Source organism: Leptinotarsa decemlineata, unplaced genomic scaffold, assembly GCF_025532065.1.
Source record: "Leptinotarsa decemlineata unplaced genomic scaffold, Ldec_3_MD MMD2_tig00026328_RagTag_RagTag, whole genome shotgun sequence".
Classification (NCBI taxonomy): domain Eukaryota; kingdom Metazoa; phylum Arthropoda; class Insecta; order Coleoptera; family Chrysomelidae; genus Leptinotarsa; species Leptinotarsa decemlineata.
In genome coordinates, this window is record NW_027412688.1 from 14,631,578 (window position 1) to 14,656,397 (window position 24,820).

Consider the following 24,820-nt stretch of genomic DNA (forward strand, 5'->3'; position numbering starts at 1 on the left):
TCTGCTTTAAAAAATGACTAAAATACAGGGGTGTGTCACATTGTATGTAATCCTGTATTGAAAAAATATTTCTTTTGGCGAAACTTGATATGGCAAACAATAAAATGATTTCATCTGAAACACTCTATGTTTTTACCGAGTACCCTTTTTATTGAAAACTATTTCAGCAAAGCCCCATTAATTGAAAACAATTTTTATGCAAAACATTTTTTGTTAACTTCATTTCTTCATCTCAAACTTCTAATGGAAGCTCGAAGTAACACACACCGTATACCTTATTTGAGGACCTAACATCCCACCAAATAGTGTTTGCGATTGAACAGTGGGTTTTGTTTGTATAGTGAATCAACGTATTGATCAATATTTATTTTCCATTTTTGTATCTTTATTATAGTTACTCCTTTTCTCTCAATTTGAATAAATCTTCGATTATTGATGAGATTGTCACATTGTATGCCATTGAATCTTAAAAATGTTTTGCTATAGGTACTATAGCTTTTTCAGACTTCTAATGATTACATAATATTAAAAATAAATGAATCCCTTTGAAACTCATTGAAAACTGTTCTGTTAAAAAAATCTGCCTGTTAAAATCTGTCGCACCCCTACGAACGACAACCCTCAGAAGTCGAAACTGGTGCGAGCTACAGACTGAGGTCTTACCTTATAACGTGTGATTCCTAACACGTATTATACTAAACAGTAACAATGGAAATTTAAAAATATCAGAAATAAAACACAGTCTAGGATACCATTTTATTTTTGAAAATGTTAATACTGAAAGAATAATTTCAGGCATTCATTATATTATTAACCTGATCTGTGCAACACACACATCTGAAATATTCAATACTTTGTTGTAAACTTGAAAATGTCAACTCCAAAATTCATCAAAAGCAACTATGTTTAAGGAACACAACTTCGAATGGCATTTGAAAAAATATAGCTCAAATATAATTTTCAGTTTAGTTTCGCGAAAATTGTGACGAGTAAAAAAAATTATGAAATATTCAAAATTTTAGTAGGTACTAATTCAAGTAAGTTTCAAAAAGTTGTGTTTCGAAAACAAGACTATCAATTGAAAATGGGAATTCATTTCTTCTTCATGCGTTCGACCAATTGCTTGAATTCAACAACTCCCTTGGCATTAGCTTCTTCATATCCTGGGGCAGTAGCTTTGACCTTGGCATACCACCTTACGACGTTAGGGTATGGGCTGATGTCATAATCCATGGATTCAATTGTCGAAACAGTAGCTACTAAAGCCAAATCCGCAAGAGTGAGGTTATTTCCAGTACAATAGTCGTTATCGCCAATAAAAATGTCGAGGAATTTGAAAGCATCATTGATTTTTTCGAGCTTTGCTGGATCGGGACTGGCGTTGGTAAACACTATTGGATACTGAAACATAAAAATAGTTGTTTGGTAATAATGAACTCATATTATTTTCACTTTTCGATTTTGAAAATGGATCACTTCAAATCGAATATCTCATCTGACCGCTACGACCGGTAGAGAGAGCGAAAAATGTGTGAAAATATGCATAAAACGAAAACAATACAAGCGAATCATTGAACTACCAGGGAAGGGCAGAGCCATACTTTGATCAACAAGTATCTTTCAGGTCAAACTTTTGTCTCCGCCTTCGAGGTGTCATTCGATTTGGAATAGGGTTTAGATGATTTTTGGAAAAATTTAAGTGCCGCTTGCAAATATTGCAAAAGATAAACAATTAACTGAAAAAAAAAGGGTTTGATTTTTTGCAAATATCTCAAAAACTATTTGACATTTTTCAAATCTGGAAAAAGATTAAAAAAGAGGAAGAAATTTCCCAAAAATTATAGATGGATATATTATATATAGTTTAAAAAATATTTTAACAAAAAAATTGAAAAAAAATTGGGTAATAGTTTGAATTCTGGGCTAAATTTATTCTTTAATTAATAGAGAATAAAAACGTTCAAAGTTTTTTCATTTTATTACAACTAGTTTATACGTTATGTTTAACATATGTTTAAACGTGAAAAACCAGGCAATAATGATGAAGCGAAGGAGAACATAATTTTTAAAATTCTATGTGAAATATGAACTTTTTTTTCTTAAGAAATAATATATGGTTATTTTTTATATTGTATAGAAAGAGAAAATATGTATAGAAAAAATTCAATTGTTATTAAATAAAAAATGAAAGTTTAAATAAAAACTTTTTTCATGTCAAAGTACAAGATATAATGGTTCTTTAATATTAATTACAAGTTGTTAACCCTCTTTTCAACCCTCTAGTGAAATTATAAATACTGGTCCTACAGTCCCTGGAGGAAAAACTTTTTTCGGGAAAATATCCTTTTCTTTTCGATTTTTTTCAAATTTGAAAAATGTCAGTATTTGAGATATTTGTAAAAAACCAAAACCCATTTTTTTATGTTAATTGTTTACAACTTTTGCAATTTCTGCAAACGGCACTTGATTTTTCAGAAAAATCATCTACACGCTATTCTGAATCGAATGACACCTCGTTCATGTTTTTCGAAGGCGAAGAAAACAGTTTGACCTAACAGAGTATAATAATGTAGAATTCTGTACTGGGAAACATCTGTGTATCGAAAACCCACTCACACAGGGCAGTATCTGAACCAGGAATCCAACCACCATTAATCGACTAAGAGAGGAATCATCAAAACTCTACTAAACCGTGCTTTCGGGCTCTGTAATACAAAGGAAGATTTCGAAAAGGTCTCATCAAAAATGACCTTCAACGAAATGGTTACTCCAAAGTGATCGTGGAACAGGCTTTAGCTAGAAGACAGCAAGAGCTCCACAAGGAAGAGAAGCCGCCACAACCAGTACTTGTACTTCCCTACATCAGTGGATTGTCGAAAAGGATAAGGATTGGGTACAAGTATAACCTGCTTCAGATCGGGGAACACTATCCGTAGCAGCCTCACAAAAACCAGGCCACGGTGAAACTAAGATGCCATTGAAAGTTTGCATTTCCGAGCATAAGAAACACACACAGCGAGGAGAAACCAGCAAATTAGGAATAGCAGAGCACGTTTGGACTCATCAACATAACATCAAGCTGAAATCATCCACAAAGAAGAACACTGGTTTAGGAGAAAATTCAAAGAAGCTGCATATATGTTGTCCAACAACGCATTTAGCCAAGCAAGCGTAGAGATACGCAACATATGAAAACCTCTAATCAAGCGGAACACGATGAAAACACTCGAATGACCTATAAATAGTCAGATCTCGAAGTAATAAGTCCAGTTATCACCCGAAGACGATTGTGAATACTAACAATCGAAACGTCGTGATGTAACTTGTCTTGGAATCTCTTAATTTTTTGATTTTAATTTCTTGTTAGTAATTTTTTAATTTTCATCTCGTGTTATTAGAAGAACTATAAACTAGAATTTAAGAAGACAAATTCTAAATTTCCTCTTCCTAATTAACTTATCTACAATGTTTGAGGGATACCTATTGATAGCTTTTTTCTCGATATCTTATCATTATTTGTTTGCTCAAGAAAAACGGGGCCAGCCTATGGACAAGGAAATGTACTCCCGCCATTCTGTATTGTGGGCAATGGCGAGATGAACCTGAAAGTGCCAGTTTCCTTCTAAACCCTTATTGGCATGTCTTAAAACTAAAACATCCAAGAACGGTAACTTTTCGTTATTTTCAATTTCATACTTGAACATTCTAGGCGTTTTCTGGCGCTCTATTCAAAACGTATTCGTCTGTGATTGAAATACATTAATTCTGGCGTTGAAACGATGACGTCACATCAACTATTATTTGAAACGTATTCATGATGATTCAAAACTAGCGTGAGTTTCTGCTTTATTTTGATTGTTATAGTTTATAAAGTGCTGAAAACTCTTCATCAAATACGTTGTCAAGATGTACAAAATAAAGCTGGAAAATTATTGCTTACACAAATCCGATTCTAATTGAGGTTAGAGAAAATTGAAAAGTTTGTTTTCATTATTGAATTCGACATTTGGCACAAATACACTCTCGAATACAATTAAACGCCAGAAAACACCTTATATTTGGGAATCTGTTGTTGTGACAAGTCACGAAATCCTCTAAAAACTGAAAATAATTCTATCTCAAGTGAATCATTTGATCATATACAATAATAGTTAACATCATTGAATGTTTTGAATTCAGGTTCTATCCCTTATCAAAGAATATTGTTGGGGGACTAAAAATTTTAAATAACTTTACGGGTATAAATCACTTGACTATTCACTGATTTAAATTTGTATTAAAACATATTTTGGTGTTGGGTGCTAGTTTGTTTTTACTCGAGAGTCTTTTTGAATCGAATCAGATATGTATAGAAAAAAGTAAAATAACACCCATACTGTTGTAATATAACAACAAAATGTTCGTTACTTCAGGAATATAACCCCAGTGATATGTTCCGATATTCAAAAGTATTATGTTAGTTAATTCACTCGTCCATTATGTCCCTTTTATACTACCTTCACAGTCATAAAGTTTTAAAATTTTAGCCAAATTTTTGTTACCTTTTTGACCATCATTACTAAAATACTCACATAGTAGTCAGCAAATCTGGAGTACAACGTTCCAATGTCGAAGTACAATCTCTGGTCTACCAGAGCTCTCTTCTTGGGATCCTTAGGATAAAGGCTGTCATCTTTGCCATACTGTTCCTGCAGATAGGTCATAATAGCCCTGCTTTCCCAAAGGGCGAAACCATTGTCGTTCAATGTTGGTACTGTATGTTGAGGATTTATCTGCACATAAAGATATGATGTTGAATATACTCTGTTATCCAAAAAAAATTCTATTACATCAAATAAGATACTGCCATTGTCGCAATCGCATTGTCATTGGAAAAGGAAAATTCAGAAATATTCAAGAATCGACAAATATTTCTTTTTACTTTTTTGTTGTAGGAGCATAAGACATATACGAAGGGGACAAATGTCCTCTTCGAAAGATATATAAATAAATAAAAATCGGGAAAAAGGTTTAAACAGATTTTTGTGTGACTCGAGAAAAATAAAAGATATTAGTTTATTTGTAATTGACTGTGTCCCACATACTGGTTTCAATCTTGCAGTGTGCCAGAAATACTAATTTGAGGCTTCAATAAAATGAAATGGTCAATAAGACAATCGGGCTGCATTTGGGTTCCTGGTATAACCAAAAATGTAATGCCGTGAAAAACTAAGGAATGGCGGGTAGGAATAGATGGACTCTATGAGTATAATAGGTGGGTTGAAAGGTTCTTATGCTAACACAGAAATGGCGCTACTAGTAATAGATCCATATGACTTTTAGTTAACCCTAACCTTCAAGAGCCACGTGCATACAGGGGTAGAACATTTTGAGTGAAGCAACTTTTGTTAGTTTGAAGAAAATGGATTAAAAGTAATTTCGTGTGTCAATAAAGCATTGCTTTTTGGCAAAAAAACAATACCGTTGAAACCAAAGGTTGGCTTGATTAACATTATTCGGACTTTGTACCAGAAAAATTGCACCGTTGAGAAGTGGTTTGTTAAGTTTAAACGGGGTGAAATGAGCACCGAGGACAATGCACGCAGTGGACGCCCCAAAGAGACCATTACCGACGGAAACATCGAAAAAGTCCTCAAAATAATTTTGGTTGACCGCAAAGTGAAGTTGATCGATATAGCTAAGGGATCTGAAGGTATCAAAGGAACGTGTTGGACGTATCGTGCATGAATATTTGGGTATGCGAAAGATATGTTCAAAATGGGTGCCAAGAGAGCTCACTATCGACTAAAGACAATAACAAATTGAAGTGTTTGAAGCTTTTCCACTATAAAAGAACCGAATTTATGCATCGATATGTGACAATGGAAGAAAAATGGCTCCATAATTTCACACCAGAATCTAAACGATCATCATCTGAGTGGACTGCACGTGGTGAGTCATCTCCAAAGCGTGCAAAGACGCAACAGTTGGCTGGCAAGGTTATGGTATGGGCATGAATTGGGCTTCGAATTGCTTCCGCATCCACCGTATTCTCCAGATCTGGCCCTCACCGACTTTTTTCCTCTCAGACGTTAAGAGAATTCTCGCTGGTAAGTATTTAGCGCCGATGAAGAGGTAATCGTCGAAAAACAAATGGTATCGAAACATTGTATGACCGCTATAATTGTTGTATTGTCTGCGAAGGTAATAAAATAGAATTTTATCGAAACAATTTATCTCTATGTTAGCCTACGAAATTTTTAGCCCAATTGTTTCTAAGTGACCGAACACTTGGGCCAAATCAACAATGGATAAATAAGGATCACAAAAAGTTAATATATACCGGAAACACGCACGAAAAACCTTTGTAAGGCGACCTAGAAGACGAATGAGATTTGCTTCAACAAACCTACTCACTGAACTTCATCCATTTAATGCATAGCTGAAGGAAATAGAGCTGTAAACCGGACTCCTCAGCTACAGGCAATAAACTAAAGGGACACAGGCAGCTCGTCATGCTTTTGATGGATTTGGTTTATGGGCAACCCAATAATATGTCCAGATGAAAATGACAAACAACCAGCAAAGGAACTGGAAAAACCAGTACACGAAAAACATCGTTAGATGAGTGTCCTGAAAGAAAAAGGAAAAACGCAATAAATCCATGAGGCTGCACTATTTCCCAGTACCTTTTCGCAAAGGTACTACTGTTCCCAGACATTTTAAAAAAAAGTTCATGAAAATCGGTTAACAATTAGCGCTGTAAATAAATTTACAAAAAAAAATAGAAGCCCATTTTCGCGGCGGCGGAGTTGGCGGTGGCGGCGCGAACCGGCCGAAAATGAGTAAGTGGCATGAAATCACGTGCGCGAAAAAAAAAAGATTGTATTTCAGCGAGTTTTCATCGTTTTCTAATGATTTTTTTTTAATTTTGGGTAGCGCAAACAGATAGTTTCAATGAAGCCAAAAAAAATAATGTTCATTTGAGCCGAAAGCGAAAAATTTTCATTTTCACAAGTACGTCGATTTTCCTTATTTTTTTCGGAGGTTTTCCGACCTGCAAAACTTCTGGCGTTATTGCACCACTATTAGTTAAGACCCCAAAAGTCAAGTAAAAAAGTTTGACGCGTGTACCACATGAGGTTTTTCGGATGAATTTTCCGGCACTTTCGGTCGCTTCTGGCGAGGGTTTCCCGACCTGCAAAACTTCTGGCGCTATTACACCGCTACTAGTTGAGAGTCCGGCCTCACGTTCCATAAGGTTTCACTCGTGTACCATATCGGGTTTTTCTGACGAATTTTCCGGTACTTTCGGTCACTTCTGGCGAGGCTTTTCCGACCTCCAAAACTTCTGGCGTTATTACAGCGTTCTTATTTGAAGTTCGGACCCCACGATCCAAGAGTTTTCTCTCGTGTACCATATGAGGTTTTCCAGCCCATTTTTTCGCCCGGGAAAACCGGCTGGCATTTTCATATCCGACCTGTACAAAGTGCCAGAAATGCCGTTTGGTGATATACTAATTACGGGCCCCCCGTTTCCAAGCTCAAACGTCGTGTACCTTATCGATCCTGTTTTATGTAGCCAGCTCCCCGACTATATGTAATAGAAATATTACTTGAAATGTTTTAAGAATGAAATTATAGGACGTCGATAAATTCAGACTGTAATGATTCGCAAATTAAATTATATTTTTGTTTCTATGGGCCAACATCCGTTAGTGGTTTTCAGGATGAAAGTGGTGAATTTTTTGTTTTGACTTCATTTTCTGAACGAGTAGAGAGTGTGGTTGTCGACATAGCAGATTTATTAACAAAGTTGATCCAGTGAGTTTTTGAGAATGAGGATGCGTTGCATGTGACGCTTATAAGAGGTGTCAGAAATAGTGGTTTGGACTTTGTTTATCACAACCAGAAGAATGGTTTGACTTGAGTAATGCTTTCGATACAATAGTTGAAGGTATACAATTCAATTGTCTCCATATATTTTACTACACAACAAGCAGGATAGCTCATAATATAATTCCGAAATAGTAGGTACTAAATTCTCATGAATGAAACAGGTTGTCCTTTATTCTATGACCATTTAGCTGCGTATGTATGATTTAAATAGAAGATGATAAAATATATAGTCACAACCTGACCACAATGTTTTTGTTTTAATGCAATAATATTTTTGAGAATTCAGTGCCTATTATGGAATGGAATGTTAGTGTAGATAGAGAACGCTTGGTGCTGTAACTTTCTTTCAAGGTTTTGTCAGCAACGATTGTCCCTTTGGAATTATTCTCTTTTCATGATGTTGAATAAAAAGTCAATCAACTTCTCCGACTAACAAATAAATTTGGTAGCAGTGTTGCCACTTGTAATATAATTATCGAATTGTAACATATTTTTTCCTCAAAATTAATTCAAACGATAATGTGTAGCATAATCGATATTTGTAACATAATTTTTTAGTCTTGTTATATTTCAACTTTGCAGGTTTTATTCTTACTGTACCAATAAAAAAAAATTGAAATTATTTTATTTCATTCAATCAGTATCGACACTTCTTGGCAACCACCATCTATGTAAATATTACCGTACTTGGAAGGCCGGCAAATGTCTCTGTCTCTTGTTTCACTGAGCGGGGAATTCACTCAACTACACAGGGTTCGGGCCAGTTCGGGGTTTCCCACGGAAACTTTCCCGTGTTATTCGCTGATTACTCGATTTCTATGGTGATTTGCCGATGTTTGTTTTGCCTTCTGATGTGGTTTATTTGTTCTTAGTGCGTTCAATAGTTCAATGACAAGTATTTTATTGTGTTTCACCTATCGAAAATGATTATTTTAAACAATATGGCAAGTACCAGTAAATTCAACTTGATACACGAACGCGATTGTAGAGCCTCTGATTCTGATTCGGAAAAAGATGCTAAGAAATTGAAGTTCAAAAATGTGAATAGGCGAGAGAATAGGCCTCAAAATTTAGGGGTGAATGGGAAAGTATTCCTGATTTCAAAGGATGGTTAAAATCTGTTGAAGGTAAGATCTTGTTTTACTGTTGAAATATTAGTGTAGTATTATACGTATTTTTGAGAAAAGCTTCTCGTGCAAAAAATTGTTTGTGATACAGAATTTCAAGCAGATATTACTGTTTTGAAAAATCATAGCAAGGGAGTGAAACATTTAAAAAACGTAAAGAAAATTGCAGAAAATCAACCAAAAATTACTGTCGTGATATTTAAAAGAGACGAAATTAAGGATCAAGTATGTAGGGAAGAAATAAAAATTGCTGCGCTATTAGTGGAACACAACTTACCGATGAGATTTTGTGATCATTTGATTCCTTTATTAAAAGACGCGTTTCCGGATTCAAAAATTGCGCAAGGAATGCAGATGGGAAGAACGAAGGTGACAGGAGTTATAAAACATGTTTTGGCAAATTAACATTTTGTTGACCTAGTTGAAGAACAGAAAGTGAACAAATTTTGCATTTTGATAGATGAATCTACAGACATATGTGTAGTGAAAAATATTAGTGTGTGTGTGTGTGTACGGTACTTTGGTTACAAAAATGAAATAACCACCAAATTTTTTAATTTGGTCCAATGTTTTTCAAATCAAAATCCAGCTGAAGCAGAAACAGGTTCAAGAGCAGAAGTAATTTATTACAAAATTGAAAGTTTATCTGAGTCTGCAAAAATACCTTTTGAAAATATAATAGGTTTTGGCTCTGATGGTTGTAACACTATGTTTGGTTCCAAAAATTCAATAGTGAGTAGGTTCAAAGTACATTTTCCTGGTATTATAGTACAAAAATGCATTTATCATTCATTACATCTATGTGCTAGTGAGGCTTGTAAAGTTTTGCCACGCCACTGTGAGGATCTGGCCAGAAATATATATGGCTATTTCAAAAACAGCTTTAAGCGGCAAGCTCAATTTACTGAATTTCAGACATTTTGTAATGTGGAGCCCCACACAATTTTGCGTCCCTCACAAACCAAATGGCTCTCATTACTAATGGTGGTCGAAAGGATTACTGAACAATGGAATCCTCTTCAACTATGTTTTGTACGAGAATGGACCGAACATAGGTTACAAGCATCCGAAATTATTGCCAATAGACTGAATGATGTGGAAACTTTTTTCTTCAATGGGATTTACCCAAATTTGTTAAATTGAATGGATATTTTCAAAGTGAATCTGTCATAATAACACACGTTTATGATGTAGTTTGCAGCACTTATAAGGACATTTTATCAAGTTATTTAAGACCATCATATATTCAAAAAACTGATTTATCTCAAATAGATCCTTGCAATGATAGTCAGTTTATTGACTTAAAACAAACATATCTTGGTGTTCGCATATTGAAAAACATCATTCAATATGCGAATTCAAAAAATTGAATCAAAAAGAGCAAGAAAATTTTTACATTCGGTGTCGCCAATTTTTAATTACGTCCGCAAATGAAATAAGAAAACGATTCGATTTCAATGATAATATTTTGTCAAAAATGTTGATATTCGAAAAAGATCAAACGCCAAAACCGACGTCAATTTTTCTAATAATGAACTTACTACCTAGAATTGTAAACATAACTTCGAACTTATGCAAGAAATCGATAATCAGTGGCGACTGTATTGCCAGTCGGAGTTAAATGCAAATGCCAATAATGAAACAGTTATTGACAAATATTGGTACAAAATTTCCCAAATTCGTGATGGATTTAATATGTTCATGTTTAAAGAATTGGGGAATTTTGTATTGGATCTACTAGTAATTTCCTATTCGAATACCGCCTGCGAGTGGCCTGTCAAAGCGTCAACGGCGAATCCTATAATTTTAATGTTAAAGAGGATATGATGAGTTCAATAATCTCGTATAAACACGATAAAGATGAAAATGTTGATGTTGATATTCATTTCGATACCAAATAATTTCGGACTAGATTTACGTTTTTGTGTTTTTTTTTGTTATCTGTTTTTTATTTGATTATACATAAATAGAAATGAGTGCGGCGTTTTTTTTTCCAAAACAACAAAACGAAGAAAATTGTAACATAATTTTCAAGACAAATCGATAATTTTGGCAGCTCTGCACGATAATTTCTTCATCAGCTAGTGACAACACTTCTTGGTAGACACAATATCCTATTTCAAAGTAAATGAGCAATGAGTAAACTCTCCAACGTTTATTCGGTGTGTTCTCTACGGCAATTATTAACGAATTAACTGTGACCTTCATGAAAAATAGTAGTTCCCATGATTGAATTGAACGCTAATTGGTGAGTGTCGAAATAATCATAGACAATTTGGTGAATCATGATTCAGGTAGATTATTACCATGACACACCACAATTCACAATCTTCAAATAACTGCTCGATTGTTTGAATTTGAGATTGTTGACTTTCAGATTTTCTGTTCGTCCTTCTAGGCAGGAAGTAAATATCCTGATGAGTTGCAGCCTTATAAACTACTTTAGATACTGAACGTTTTTCTATTCATGTACCTTCTATATATAGTAATGATAATAGAAATATTTTCAGTCTATGTGAATATGTGTTGATTAAACTATAAACAAATTTAACTAGCATAAATAATGATAATATGCTTAAAAGTTTCTCGGGTATGAATGAACTCTAGCAGATGAGAAAACCAGCACTTGGTAACAAAAACAAAATACAAAGTTTCCAATATAAAAAGAAGCCGAAATCTTCATTATATAGGTGTAGTACCATACTGCTTGCTGCAAATCTACTAGCTGAACAATTTGCGTCCCACTCCACAGTCGATTTTCTGGGAAAGGCACCACTCACCATTCCTACACTGGAGTCCAAAATGCCAGAAATTACTTTTCAACAGCATCTTGTGAGGCGACTTTTGACACAGCTCAATATCAACAAGGCGTCTGGACCTTAAAAAATGCGCAAATGAACTCGCACCAGTATTTTGCAGACTTTTCAACCTGTCTTACAAGGAAGGGTTTTTCTTTCTTGTTGAAAGGTTCAGCCTATTTCCAAAAAGGGCAAGAAAAATCTTCCAAATAACTATAGACCAATTGCTTTGCTATCAGTGATATCAAAAATCATGGAGAAAATCGTACACTACTATATGCATGTATATCTTGAACTTTTTCACGGGCCTTTTTGTTGAAAACTGCACTCCTTCATCTCAGACTTTTAATGGAAGCTCGATGTGACACACACTATATGAAATTATAGTGTTATTCGTGTGGACAGAAATGGAATCCAAGGCCAAATAATCTTTACCGACACTGATGAATTGGCAGTCTTTGAAATATGTATAAATAATATGTATTTTGTTGCCTTAGGCAAAGTATGTGCTACTACGCCTATGCCAGCCACCAGTACAGATGACTGGGCAAAATTTAATTCGTATCAAGTGAAAACGACTTTCTTGGTTTTCCGCATCAGTGAGTCAGAAGATATCAGATGTCTCATGTCCTGGTTGTATAATATGAAGGCTACAAGAAAGGTTATTGAATTAGAATATAGCAACATGACATACCGCGATAGTCAAAACCTCTGCATCTCTGAATGTATTTCCAAATCACAAATTACTGAATATTGTGATTGTTGTATGAGATCAATGTTTCAGAAAGTAAATAAGTTTTTCCAACGTTAATGAATTATAGTGAATACAGAAAATAAATATTCAAATCCAATATTATAAATGAATTGAGATAATTTTGACAAGGGTTAATAAACTTGAGGAGGGTGATATTTTCAAGAGAATATAGAAAGAAAGCAGCTATATAGTGACGTACACACAGGTTTGAATCTTTACAGGGTTCAAGATTTTTAAAATGTTGTAAATATTGCCACAAACTTGAAAAAAGAAAGAAACATTCTGGGAGAAATATATGATAAAAATACAGTCCATAAGTTTCTTTCATTTCTATGGTCTGAATATACTTTACGCTTGTGTGACGCGAAATTACAAAAATTTGTTTCCAAATATATTATTTGTCAAACTATTCGCACTATACCTACACTCAAATTGGAACTAGTTTTTTCACAAACTTTTATTACTTTGATTTTATGTATGTGTAACGGGTGACAACGAAATCATTGTACACGGTGTCATTCGGTTGTTTCTAAGGTAACAAATTTGAAATTCGGAATAAAGGCGTGTTCATTATAACCAATATTTCTATGGAGAACCCATTGAAAACCTACTTTGGTTCAATCGGAGATGAAGCCAAACCGAAAATTCAAAATACATCCCTATATATTCTTATAGACTGCTAGGGTGTATTTTGCCGAATGATAATTTTAAAATACTAGCAGTAGAGGGATGCAATGGAACACCACTAACAAGTTACCCAGCTAGGTCAGTGGTCGTAGGTTGGATTAATACTAAAAAAAATGGTTGTTCTTTCTCGCGCCAACTAATTTTGGCCAAAAAAAAGGAAACTGCCTTGATAACTAAGGAACCCCCTACTGCATTATATCAGTAAAATTTCAATTATAAATAATCTCAAATATGTCTTTATACAAATATCTGGAAAAAAGATTCAGCTTCAGCACTGGGGAAATATCGGATGGTAAAGAAATATTCAACATTAGTTTAAACAAACATGTATATTTGTATGGAAAAGCACAATACTAAAGGTACAGAATACCCCGACAGAATCTTAAATTAATTGTGGTTGAACTGTGGTTGAAAGACTATTAGTATCAGGACTACTGATGCAAAGCAAATAATATTGACAGTTGTGAATGTAGGGGATGCTGACTTGTGACGTCACTTCAGAGTACCCAATTAATGAATACCGAATAATAATCAACATAAATTAATATCCCAGAAACATTTCAATAAATATCTAAAGAAATATCTTAGCTCTTTGAACACCCTCCTTCCGGGGTATTAGGGTTGCTACGATGGCTGCAGTCAGCTCCGAAAGAGTCTAGGACGGTCTTCAGTCTGTTGTAATGGCTGAGAGCTGCTCTCGCTTAAGAGACTAACACACCGGTGGTGTCTTATACGGAATAGTTGACCATATAGAGACACAAGAGTGGAAGAATCCAATGAAGAGAACTGATGAGGAAAACGAAACCCAAGCTGGCGGTTCTACGGGCCTTCACAGTCGATGGCTCAGCCGGAGTCAAACACCCTCTCAGTTGAGGGTGTTTCCACTAACAGATGGTAATTGATTTGGTCCCAGTGTAGAAAGAATCCAACAACAACCTGGTTTCAACGGAAGTGGGCGGTGGAGATGGTCCAAACATATGAATAATCAGGCCTTAAAATAAATACGATTCATGTAGGTACACCTCCATCTGATAGAACATAACCTCTTACCGGTGCTTTATAAATCCGGCGAATTGCCGGAAGGATTTCTGCGTCTCGACAAAAATATAGGTTTCAGACAACCACTAAACAACGCCAGAAATCGCCGAGTCCGAAAATCTCGAAATCCCAGAATGGATGCAAAAATTGCTGCAAGATAATTCGGATCACGCACCACCTTATTCATCAAACTCCACAATCAAGAGGAAAGACAATTGACAAAATAGTCATTTCAGAACAGGTCGGTGACAGTGATGACAGGTCGATTAAAATACCAGAGGTGACACTCTACTTCCGCGTTCAGCGAAATAGTCGGCCTTGAATAAAGGTAGTTCCGAACGGAATACCTACGGTATTTCTATGGCCAAAATCCACCACATCTCAGCAAGAAAATAGCCAGAGCTTCGAATATGAATCGCACAGGGATAAAGATCTCAACTATAAACAACGCTCAGTGGCGTACCCGATATATTTTCCTTTTAATATTGACATGGAGCTAGTGCAAAATTCGCCCGTAACAAGACCTTTGGATTTCATTTTAAAATTGCGCAGTAGGAATTATTTCCAATCTACTTAGTATACTCAGAAACAGAAAACAATATTCGTTTTCAAAGTTTTTTAAATAGGTAAACATTGAAAAAATGAAAGATTACTACATTTATCTCGAGAATCTTGACAGAAAGTGAATTTTTTAGAGTTCAATATCAAATGTATCTATTGTACTATAAAAAATGTCAAAATCAAATTTTATATTCTATGGAATATTCTAAAAAATATACAATGTTCTATCTAAAATTGATTACTTGACTTCATTTCCGGTTAAAACGAAGTAGGTCTTCAATTATTTTGACAAGCCCCCTGTACAATGATTTCATTGTCACCCGGTTTATGTACTGATACTCCGGTATATGGATATAAAATGGAAGGGTTTGCTGAACAGATTTCGAAAAGTTAAATGACGTTTTTTTTTCAAGTCAATGATAGTAGACTATGTTTTTTTTGCACCCCATGATTTGGATATCAAATGAAAGGTTTCAAACAAAAAAATGAAAATGGAACAATTTTAGGGACCGATCATACAACAATGACGCATTAAATGAGGAAATGAACAGACTAAGGAAAATATGTCCAGTAATAACTGAAAATAAAAAAAAAAATAAAAAAAACATTCTAACCAATACGCTTTTTTAAAGATCTGGTCTTATTATGGACCTTCCTACACCCCTAGCGTCAATCCGCTCCGATTTACCTGCATAGTTCGTTCCTATTTTCCCGAGCAGAGTGTTATGGGCCTCAAATCGAAATGATTAATCGGCATTCATGCAGTATAGCTTCGATAATATCAGTCAAGTATAGTCGAAGTAAACGATATTGTGTACTCTTAAAGTTGGCGGCACTCTCAAAGACCAAAAAAACCAATACATAGAAATGATCCGGCAGCGAACTAGTCCACGTGGACTGTAGACTTGGCAGTTCGTATTGGATAATTTTTACTAACCGAGTTTTATGATTGGCTGAAGAGTCATAAAATTAAATTTGAAGTCATGTTGAGGTGATGAATAGACATCGGGAATGCGGGGATGGTTATCGACGTAGTGTTCAGTTCAGGATTTGATCGCGATATGAGTGTTGAAATTCGATATTGGTACAATCATAGTTACTTGAAATTTTTGTTATCTGTTTAAAATGTGGCGTCCTTGGACAAGTACTAATAGTAATAACAAGTGTGATAACAACGCAGACTTTTTCCAGTGTAGTGATTCCAATAGCGATGTTGAATTATGCGAAAAAGAGATAACAGTGACTAAGATTCGGATGCATTTGAATATTGAAACACAGAAAGTATGTTTCAATGTATATAATAATCTACATGTCATGTTTGGTTTCGAGGGAAACAAACTATTACAAGCAAAATCAGATTTGACCGAAATTTATTTCTCCACTATACGTAAAATAGTGAAAAACAAACCTTATGAACGCAAGACGCGATGTGATACAGGATTACCAAACCCTTTATATGTTCATCTAATAAAATCATTGAAAAAACAATATACGACTGTTACAAAAGCAATGAGATTCTTACAACTGAAATCATAAGGAAGAAATTGAATACTTCCGGCCACAACGTGAGCTGCTGTGACAAAACTTTTCAGAATTGGGTAAAGAAACTAGAATTTAGATTTGAAATAATAATCAAACATCAAGCAGTTATGGAAAGCAGAAGAATAGTGGAATTGCATAACAAATACTTAGAACGAATAACTAAATATAGACAAGAACAACGGCAAATTTTCTATTTGGACGAAACTTGAAATGACATTCACGACACAGTTACGAAAGGGTGGACTGATGGTTCGAGAATGTGTACGCCTAACATGCCTGAAAGCAAAGGATCGAGACTAATCATGCATTGCGAAGGAAGTTGAGGATGGGTTACGAATTCTTTGAAATTACATATGTGGAAAAAATCTTGAGGACTGCAATGTTGACTATATAAGAACATGGAAGCTAATATTTTTGAGGAATGGTTTGAAAACACATTGATATCAAATTTGGATGCGAACAGTGTAGTAATTCTTGACAACGCTTCCTATCATTCGCGACATCAAAGTACTGAATAAAAATTCGAGGAAAGATGAAATACAAAGTTTTGTAATGGATAACAATTTGTATTTTGAAGATTACTATACCAAAAACCAACTACTTGAATATTTACAGACAAAAATATTTGAAAAAGTGTATGCCCTTAAGAGTAATGCTGAAAAGTGTGAACACACAATACTGAGACTTTCCCGTATTTTTGTGTTTTCAATCCTATCGAGTTGATTTGGGGAAAATTGAAACAAAGCATCAGGCTTAAAAATAATTTTCTAAAATTTGATAAGGAGGTAATGGAGCTAATTAAAAAATTAATATTTAATATTACCAAAGAAGACTGGCAGAAAAGGATTGAAAAAGTAATTTTTGTTGAAAAAGACTATATGGAGATTGGACACTTCCATATTAATAGTGGAAATAAATTCATTATTGATTCAAATGACGACGGTGATAGTGAAACAGAGAATATGGAAGAGGAATTATTAGAATCTTTCGAAGAAAGTTGGTGAAGTGTTTTTGAAGCGAGTAAGTAATATTCACAAGTGTTTTCAATTATCATCCTGTTACTTGAAACCCTACTTTCCCTCCCACCTGTATAATCTTATATAATCAGAAGTGATTATTGAATAACGAAATTAGTTAGCTCCCTAACTATATTATTAAAGGGGAGCTGGGAGGGAAGGTAGATTGCACTATATCGTTTGTTTGTACTCTACTAGCACTGCTGCCGCGGTTAGATTTGTGCCCTGCACTGACACGAAATCACCTACTGACCGGTTTCGTTCAGTAGGTGATTGATTTCAGCGATATCCAGCTCCTGAACGAACAAGACGCATCTCCAAGAATTTCCCTGTGACAATACTTTCACAAAGTCTGTCAGATATAATGCAATGCTCGTCGTGTTGTTAGCCAAATAATATATATTGCATAGAAACGTTGGGAAAGGTGAATTTTTCGAATTAACTCACTTACCTTGATGAATTCAGGAGTCAAGTGATCTCCTTTCATCAAATCTGTTAGTTTTAGATTCAATTCTACTCCGATGGCTTTTGCCGCGAGAAGAACATTTCTGCAAGGGGCACTTCCGGGAACGTAGTAGAAATCAATACCCATCTTGATGCTGAAACAAATATAATATTCATTTATATTGAAACTTATACGAGGTATATTAAGAAAATGACGGGAATTTTTAAATTTCACTGGCCTGGAAAGCAGCTCGATTTTCATTTTTTTATTAGGGATGTATTAAGGATGTTCGGAATATTCGCATCCCCATGCATAGATTTCGATATTCGTATCCGCATCAGCAAAAATCAATGCGGATGTTAATGCAGATGCGGATATAATACAGGTTGCGACAAGAAATTGGCCGGGCCGGCGCGTATCGTTCGCACGTGACAATGTCCAATGGAAGCTAACAAATTTGTAACAAGATCTGACGCGTTTGTTGTATCTATCTTTACGCATTGTATAGATAGATATTTTGAGTGTTATGGTGATGAAGTGATCATTATTAAGAATCACACGTTAAAAGGTAAGACCATCGTTAGTCCTCAGTTCGCACAAATTTGTCAACTTCTGAGAGTTGTCGTCCGTATGGGGGCGACAGCTGATTAACGGAAAAACAGATTTTTTTTAAAACAGATAGAGTGTCAATAATTGTTTATTGGGAAATCCTTATATTAGTCTTAGTTCAGCTTATTAAATATAAATCACCAGGGGTAAATGCCATTATATTAAACCGATAATACGTTTTGTTGTAGGTACATTTCTTCAGAGTGGTTCTATTTATTGATAGATCGATAGATTATCTGAAAGTTAATTAACAATGTCACCACCGACACAAAGATCGTAAGAGTGATCCGATTCGACAGGCCATCATCACAACTCTGAAAAATGAACTTTCAAAAAGTTTTCGAGATTGGGAGACAACAATTTATATATCATTGTCTCCTACTTGAATCTTCGCTATAAGCACAAATTTTTTACACCGGTGACTGAGGAAAAGATTAAAAACGATATTTTGATGATAAAAAAAATTGAGAATGACATTTTTGGTTCTATCAATGCCAATTCCGAAAGGGACAAAAAAATGAGGATGACTGATTCCACGGAAAAAATATGGAACAACTAGGACCAGGGACATCAAGTAGCGGTAGGAAGTCATGCCTACAAAACGATCTTGCTATGATGTTGGATTCGTCAAGAGAAGATGAGAGTTAAGAAATACCAGAAAATGGTAGCACTGAAGCTGTACTCAAAAAGGAGTTACTTTCTTACCGCACTAAAAAAAGAATAAATATGGATGAAAATCACCGTCAATGGTGGAGTGTCCATCAATAGGAATTTAAGATAGCACGAAGATTTTCATCAGCTCCACCAGGCATTGTTCCTATAGCGAACAATTGTTTAGTGACGCAGGTCTAATTTACAAGCTTGTGCGTAAACCGACTTGAATCAGAAATGGCGGCAATATTACTTTTCATTAAGTATTATGCTCCTATTTTAAACTTCACTTACTTAATACTAATTTTTATTATTAGAAATGTTAATATTTTCTGTATCATTGTTTCAATTCTTTATTCATAAACTATATTTTTATAAGATCTCAAATATTCGCATCCGCGGATGTGAAAAAATCGGCATCTGCAACATCCCTGATTTGTATACCTACACCTGAAGTATGAAGAATTTGCAATTGTATTCATTGTTCTCTTTGACATCCGCTTAGTTTGAACGTGTTACTGAAAGCTCAGAGATTTTTGTTTGTTTAAAAAATGGTTCAAAGAATTTGTGCTAAATTTTGCGTAAAAAAAATGAAATGAAGTGTAACAAAGTGCGTTAAATGTTAACGAAGGCTTATGGTGTGTCTGCTATGAGTAAAAGAATGGTTTATGAGTGGTATATGCATTCCAAGATGGCCTTGAAGACGTTGAAGATCATGAATACCCTAGCACATCGACAACAGAAGAAAACGTGGAAAAAGTGAAAGAAATGGTCTTGCACGATGGACGAATCGCAATAGATGTTGATTATTTGCGTGAAACAATCCGAAAAAAAACATCACTATTTCTAAAAATGAAGAGAATCTTGAAGGGCAATCGTTTCATAATCTTAGATGACATTTATAACGCATTACTGAAAAAGACACAGGCTATTCCAAAAGATCGTGTTTGAGAAGTGTTTCGAATATTGGAAAAAGCGTTGGCACGAGTGCATATCTAAAGGTGCGTATTCACAAAAAAAGCGAGCGCGAGCGAACATGAGCGAACACGAGCAAACATACACGAATTCTCGCCCATGCTCGCTCGTGCTCGCTTTTTTGGTGAATACGCACCTTTAAATTTTAATGTTGTAAACTCCATTCTGGGAAGATATAGTGCGAAAAGTATGAATTCAGTTTCATTTTAGTTGTTGAGTGGGACTTTAACTGGGTTGCTAATGATCAAAGTAGAATATTAAGTTGCGTATTCACCAAAAAAGCGAGCACGAGCGAGCATGAGCGAGCATTCATGTATGTTTGCTCGTGTTCACTCATGTTCGCTCGTGCTCGCTTTTTTGGTGAATACGCACCTTAATGGGAACTATTTTGAAGGCGACAACATTAATGTAGGCGAATTGAAAAAAAATTAAGAAAAACGAAAATACTCGTTTTTATCTGAACATAACTAGCATATCAGTTCAAGAATTTGCATATTCTACTTGGTGAAGAAACCAAAAAAAGCGTTTTCAACTGTTTACATAAATAAATAAAAATCAGAATATTATAGAAAGAAAGAAAGAAAGAAATTTATCCGTTCATGGACTAACTACATGGTATCGAACATGTCAACTTATACTTATAAATATGTAAACAAACAAACATGTAAATATACATTCAATACATATAAACATAGGACCGTAAAATACAGATATATATACATATATGTATAAATAAAAATGTAAAAACGTATAGATGTACCTACAAGTGTAAAAATGTAAAATTAAAATTAAGATTATTTACACACAGATATCCACAAAAAACTTAATCAGCGAAATATTCTTGTAATGTATAATAAGATTTAGCCAATAAGAAATCTTTCAGTGATTTTTTTAATTCGATAGTATTACAGGCCTTCATTAGATTAGGGAGTTTATTATATATTTTTACCCCAGCATAAGTTGGCGATTTTTCAAATGCGGATGTTCTGTGAGTCATTGTTATTAAATTTGAAGCATTTCTAGTGCAATATTGATGGTGGTAATTGTTTTTCATTAGCTCATTTTCATGATTTTGAATGTGTAAGCAACTTTTATAAATATAAATGCAGCAAACTGTCATAATCTTTTTACTCTTGAAAATTTCCCTACAAGAATCACGTGGCTTCATGTTGAACATCATTCTAACAATTCGTTTTTGTGTAACAAATATCCTATTTATTTCTGTAGCATTTCCCCATAACGTGATGTGAAAAGATAGTGCAGAATATACTAATGCATAATAAACTTGGATAAGTATATTCTCATGAAGTTCATACCTCAATTGCAGAATTGCGAAGTATGATTTGGAGAGTTTTTTAGATAAACTTTCAATATGCTCAGACCATGAGAGTGATTTATCAATCATTACACCCAGAAACTTAGTGGAGTTATGTGTCTGTAGGACTTCACTATCGATGAAATTGTTCTTATTGAAATATATAATTTTTGTTTTCTGTGCATTTAGCATCAGTTTATTGGAATGACAATATTTTGTCATTTCACTAATACAGAGTTCAACCGATAAAATCATATCCTCCATAGATGACTCAGCTATACCAAATGTTGTGTCATCAGCAAAATTGATTAGATAAAAGCGCCTATCGACATTCATTGGGAGGTCATTGAGAAATAGTAAGAAAAGCAATGGTCCCAGAATTGAACCTTGCGCTACTCTAACATCAACTGAATATCTTTCTGACTCAACACTATCTATTTCTACAAAGAATTGTCTATTTGATAGGAATGAAATGATCCAGTCAAGAATATTTTCTCTAATGCCAATATTATACAGTTTGGAAGCCATAAACACTTTATCAATACAGTCGAAAGCTTTAGACAAGTCAAAGAAAATTTCTGCCACGTGCTTCCTATTGTCAATATTCCTAGATATGAAATCAACAAAAAGGGTAGTAGCAGATTCAGTTGACCTGCCCATGCGAAATCCATGTTGAGAATCAGATAAAATTTTATGACTTATTAAAAAATTCATTAGTCTATTGTACATTAGTCTTTCTAAAATTTTTGAAAAAATACTGAGAAGACTAATTGGTCTATAATTATCAATTTCTGATCTATTACCACTTTTATCTATGGCGATCACTTTACTCAATTTCAGTACATCTGGAAATTCACCTGTTTCAATAGACATATTGATCAGGTCAGTTAGGGGTTGCACCACACTAATGGAAACTAGTTTCAAAACATTGGGAAATACATTATCAGGTCCTGATGCCGTTTCACTTTTGAGGTTGAATATTGTTGATTTGACCTCTTCGGTTGTGGCGGGTTCGAAGAAAAAGGTATTTTGTTGCATTTCACCAGTGGTGCAGCTTTGAGACATGTCAACTCCAAAATATTCGTCAATTTTGTTCTTTATATTAGTGGAGAAATGTTCGCCAAAACAATAAGCTACTGAGACGGGATCAGTAAATGTGATACCATTTATTGTAAGTGTTATACCGCTTTTATTTTTTGAACTTCTGCCTAATTTTGTGTTGACTTCCTTCCAAATTTGTTTTGATTTGTTACTGGCTTTAAAAATGTTTTCGTTTAGCATCGCTTATAAGTTTTCTATAATTTTTCCTTTTTGTTTTATACAATCTTTCCAACAATGCATTTTCTGATTGTTTACTCATAACGTAGGCATTGTCTAGATCATCCCTTGCCAGTTTTAACTCCAGATTAAACCAATTTGTTTTTTTTTTCATGAAGTCTTCGAATTGGGTATCGGTTGACATGATTCATCGTAAAGCATTTTGAATTGATCACAGAAATTCTGGAAATTGACCGATAATGATTTTTTGTAGGATATATCCCATTCCTTTGTATCTAACACTGTTTTTAACTGACGGATATTCTTAAATGATATGTTTCTGTGGAAGCCAGTAGGGATAATATCTACTTCAGTTTCAGGAGTGCTGTAGTTATAATGCATAGAAGTTGCTAAATGATCTGAGAGGTGGGGATTGAATGTTGTTTGAGTACATTTAATAAGATCCAAGTTAGTTATAATGTAGTCAATTCCACTAATTGTAGTTTGATTGTTTTTATTAGTGCAAATTCTTGTAGGTGTCGATACTAAATTGTGGCATTCATATGAATCCATCAGATCCTTTAATAATTTAATTTAATAATTTTAAGTGTCTAATTTACTTTAAATATCTATTCACTTTCCTTATTGAATACATTTGGTAATTAACCTTTGAAATAAATATTCAATTCAAATTTTAGACAAGTTCAACTCAAAGTAAAAAATCAACCAACAATACATAATCAACACTAAATAGGTACAGGTAACATTTAACACGGTTGTCCTGGCTGGATAAAAAAAATGCAGTTCCATGGTATGAATAATGATATTTCAAAATTAATAAATGTGAATTGAGTTTATACTATTCTCAATTTGCTAATAATAAGTGATGAACTTTTGAAAAATAGCAGTTTTTTTCCGCGACTTTACACTTTTTGTTTTCATTCGTATTTTTCGTTAGAAACTATATTACTTTAAATGAACTGTGAGATCAATGATTGAGTATAATGTTCCAGAATAATTTTGAAGTAGGTAAATTCTGGAAACTTACTGCGAATCAAAATAATGCAAACACAATCGTGAAGTAATGAATTTTATCATTTGTGATTAACCTCCGAAATGTTATAATGAGTCAGGTCAACTGTGATAGGTTCCAGGATCTTAAAAAAGAGATCATTGACTACTTACTCAACAAGAAATGGTAATACAATTGAAGCATTTATCAATAGTTAAGTTTATTGGGTATCATTTACAGTAACCATAACTTATTCAGCATTAAAGTCCTAAATCTTCTCAATCGTAGCATAATATAATACAACTCTGAAGAATTTTAAGGTGATTTGATTAATAAGATTCTACCAGCCCTCATATCTACCCAACAAATCTAATAAATATATGTTGCGTGTGGGAACTATGGAGAAAGGAAAATCAGTTTTTCAAAAGTCAAGGATTTATTCTATTATAAATTGTACATTCAATACCAGCAAACCATCAAGATTTGAAAGGAAGTGTTCGTTCAATTGAATCTCATTATTATTTCATTTCATGTCGATATTGATCAGGACCGATTTCTTAATCAAAACTGGTAGCCTGGTAACATTTCTAAAGCGACACAAACAAACGACAGTGAAAGTGGGCCATCGTCATAGCAGCAATAATAACCACGAACTGGAAATTATTTTCAGATTTTTGATATTGTTTTCGTTCAACAGAGGGGAACAAAAATAATATCACGAATATTCGTCTTTATAAATTACATACGGATATTTTCTGGTAATCAGTTTACTTAACAGTAGACAGATCTATAGGGTCTTCCAACAGGGACTTCCGAACTTTGACAATTGATAACGGTGTCTTATTGAAGCTACATCTGTCAAATTAGTTGTCATTTATTCAGTATGTTTTGCCAAATCATCTTGGACGGATATAGCATTCAACAACCCGTGCAAATAATAAAATTGTTTTTTCAAGAGGACTATTCGCAATGTGGTGAGTCAGTTGGTTCAATTAACTATTGACCAACACCCGTATGTCGACGAAACGCAAGATCTCCCGAAAACATCGCCCTGTCTGTGAGAGTGTGCAGGAGGATCCGAGGCAGTCGATTCCGCGATGCTCACGAGAACTAGGCCTTTCGCAGACCACAACTTGGCGAATTCCAACTTCTTTT

At 34.4% G+C, this 24,820-nt stretch overlaps 1 protein-coding gene and 1 long non-coding RNA gene across 3 annotated transcripts in view; both read right to left on the reverse strand.

The window, feature by feature from the left end:
- Positions 1-744: 744 nt before the first annotated feature.
- LOC111509471 (glutathione S-transferase 1) overlaps positions 745-24,820 on the reverse strand; it is a 228,162-nt gene continuing 204,086 nt past the window's right edge. For both annotated transcript variants that reach the window (XM_074182778.1, XM_074182777.1), the window contains exons 2-4: positions 17,853-18,000; positions 4,572-4,772; positions 745-1,401 (exon numbers count right to left, since the gene is read on the reverse strand). In XM_074182778.1, coding sequence (XP_074038879.1) covers positions 1,093-1,401; positions 4,572-4,772; positions 17,853-17,993 — 651 coding nt within the window. In that variant the 5' untranslated portion in view covers positions 17,994-18,000 and the 3' untranslated portion in view covers positions 745-1,092. The remainder of the gene's footprint in view (positions 1,402-4,571; positions 4,773-17,852; positions 18,001-24,820) is intronic.
- On the reverse strand, positions 13,555-17,837 carry LOC111514064 (uncharacterized). The gene is made up of 2 exons (XR_002723298.2): positions 14,295-17,837; positions 13,555-14,235 (listed from the first exon to the last, which is right to left on the reverse strand). It is a non-coding gene; the product is annotated as an uncharacterized lncRNA (long non-coding RNA).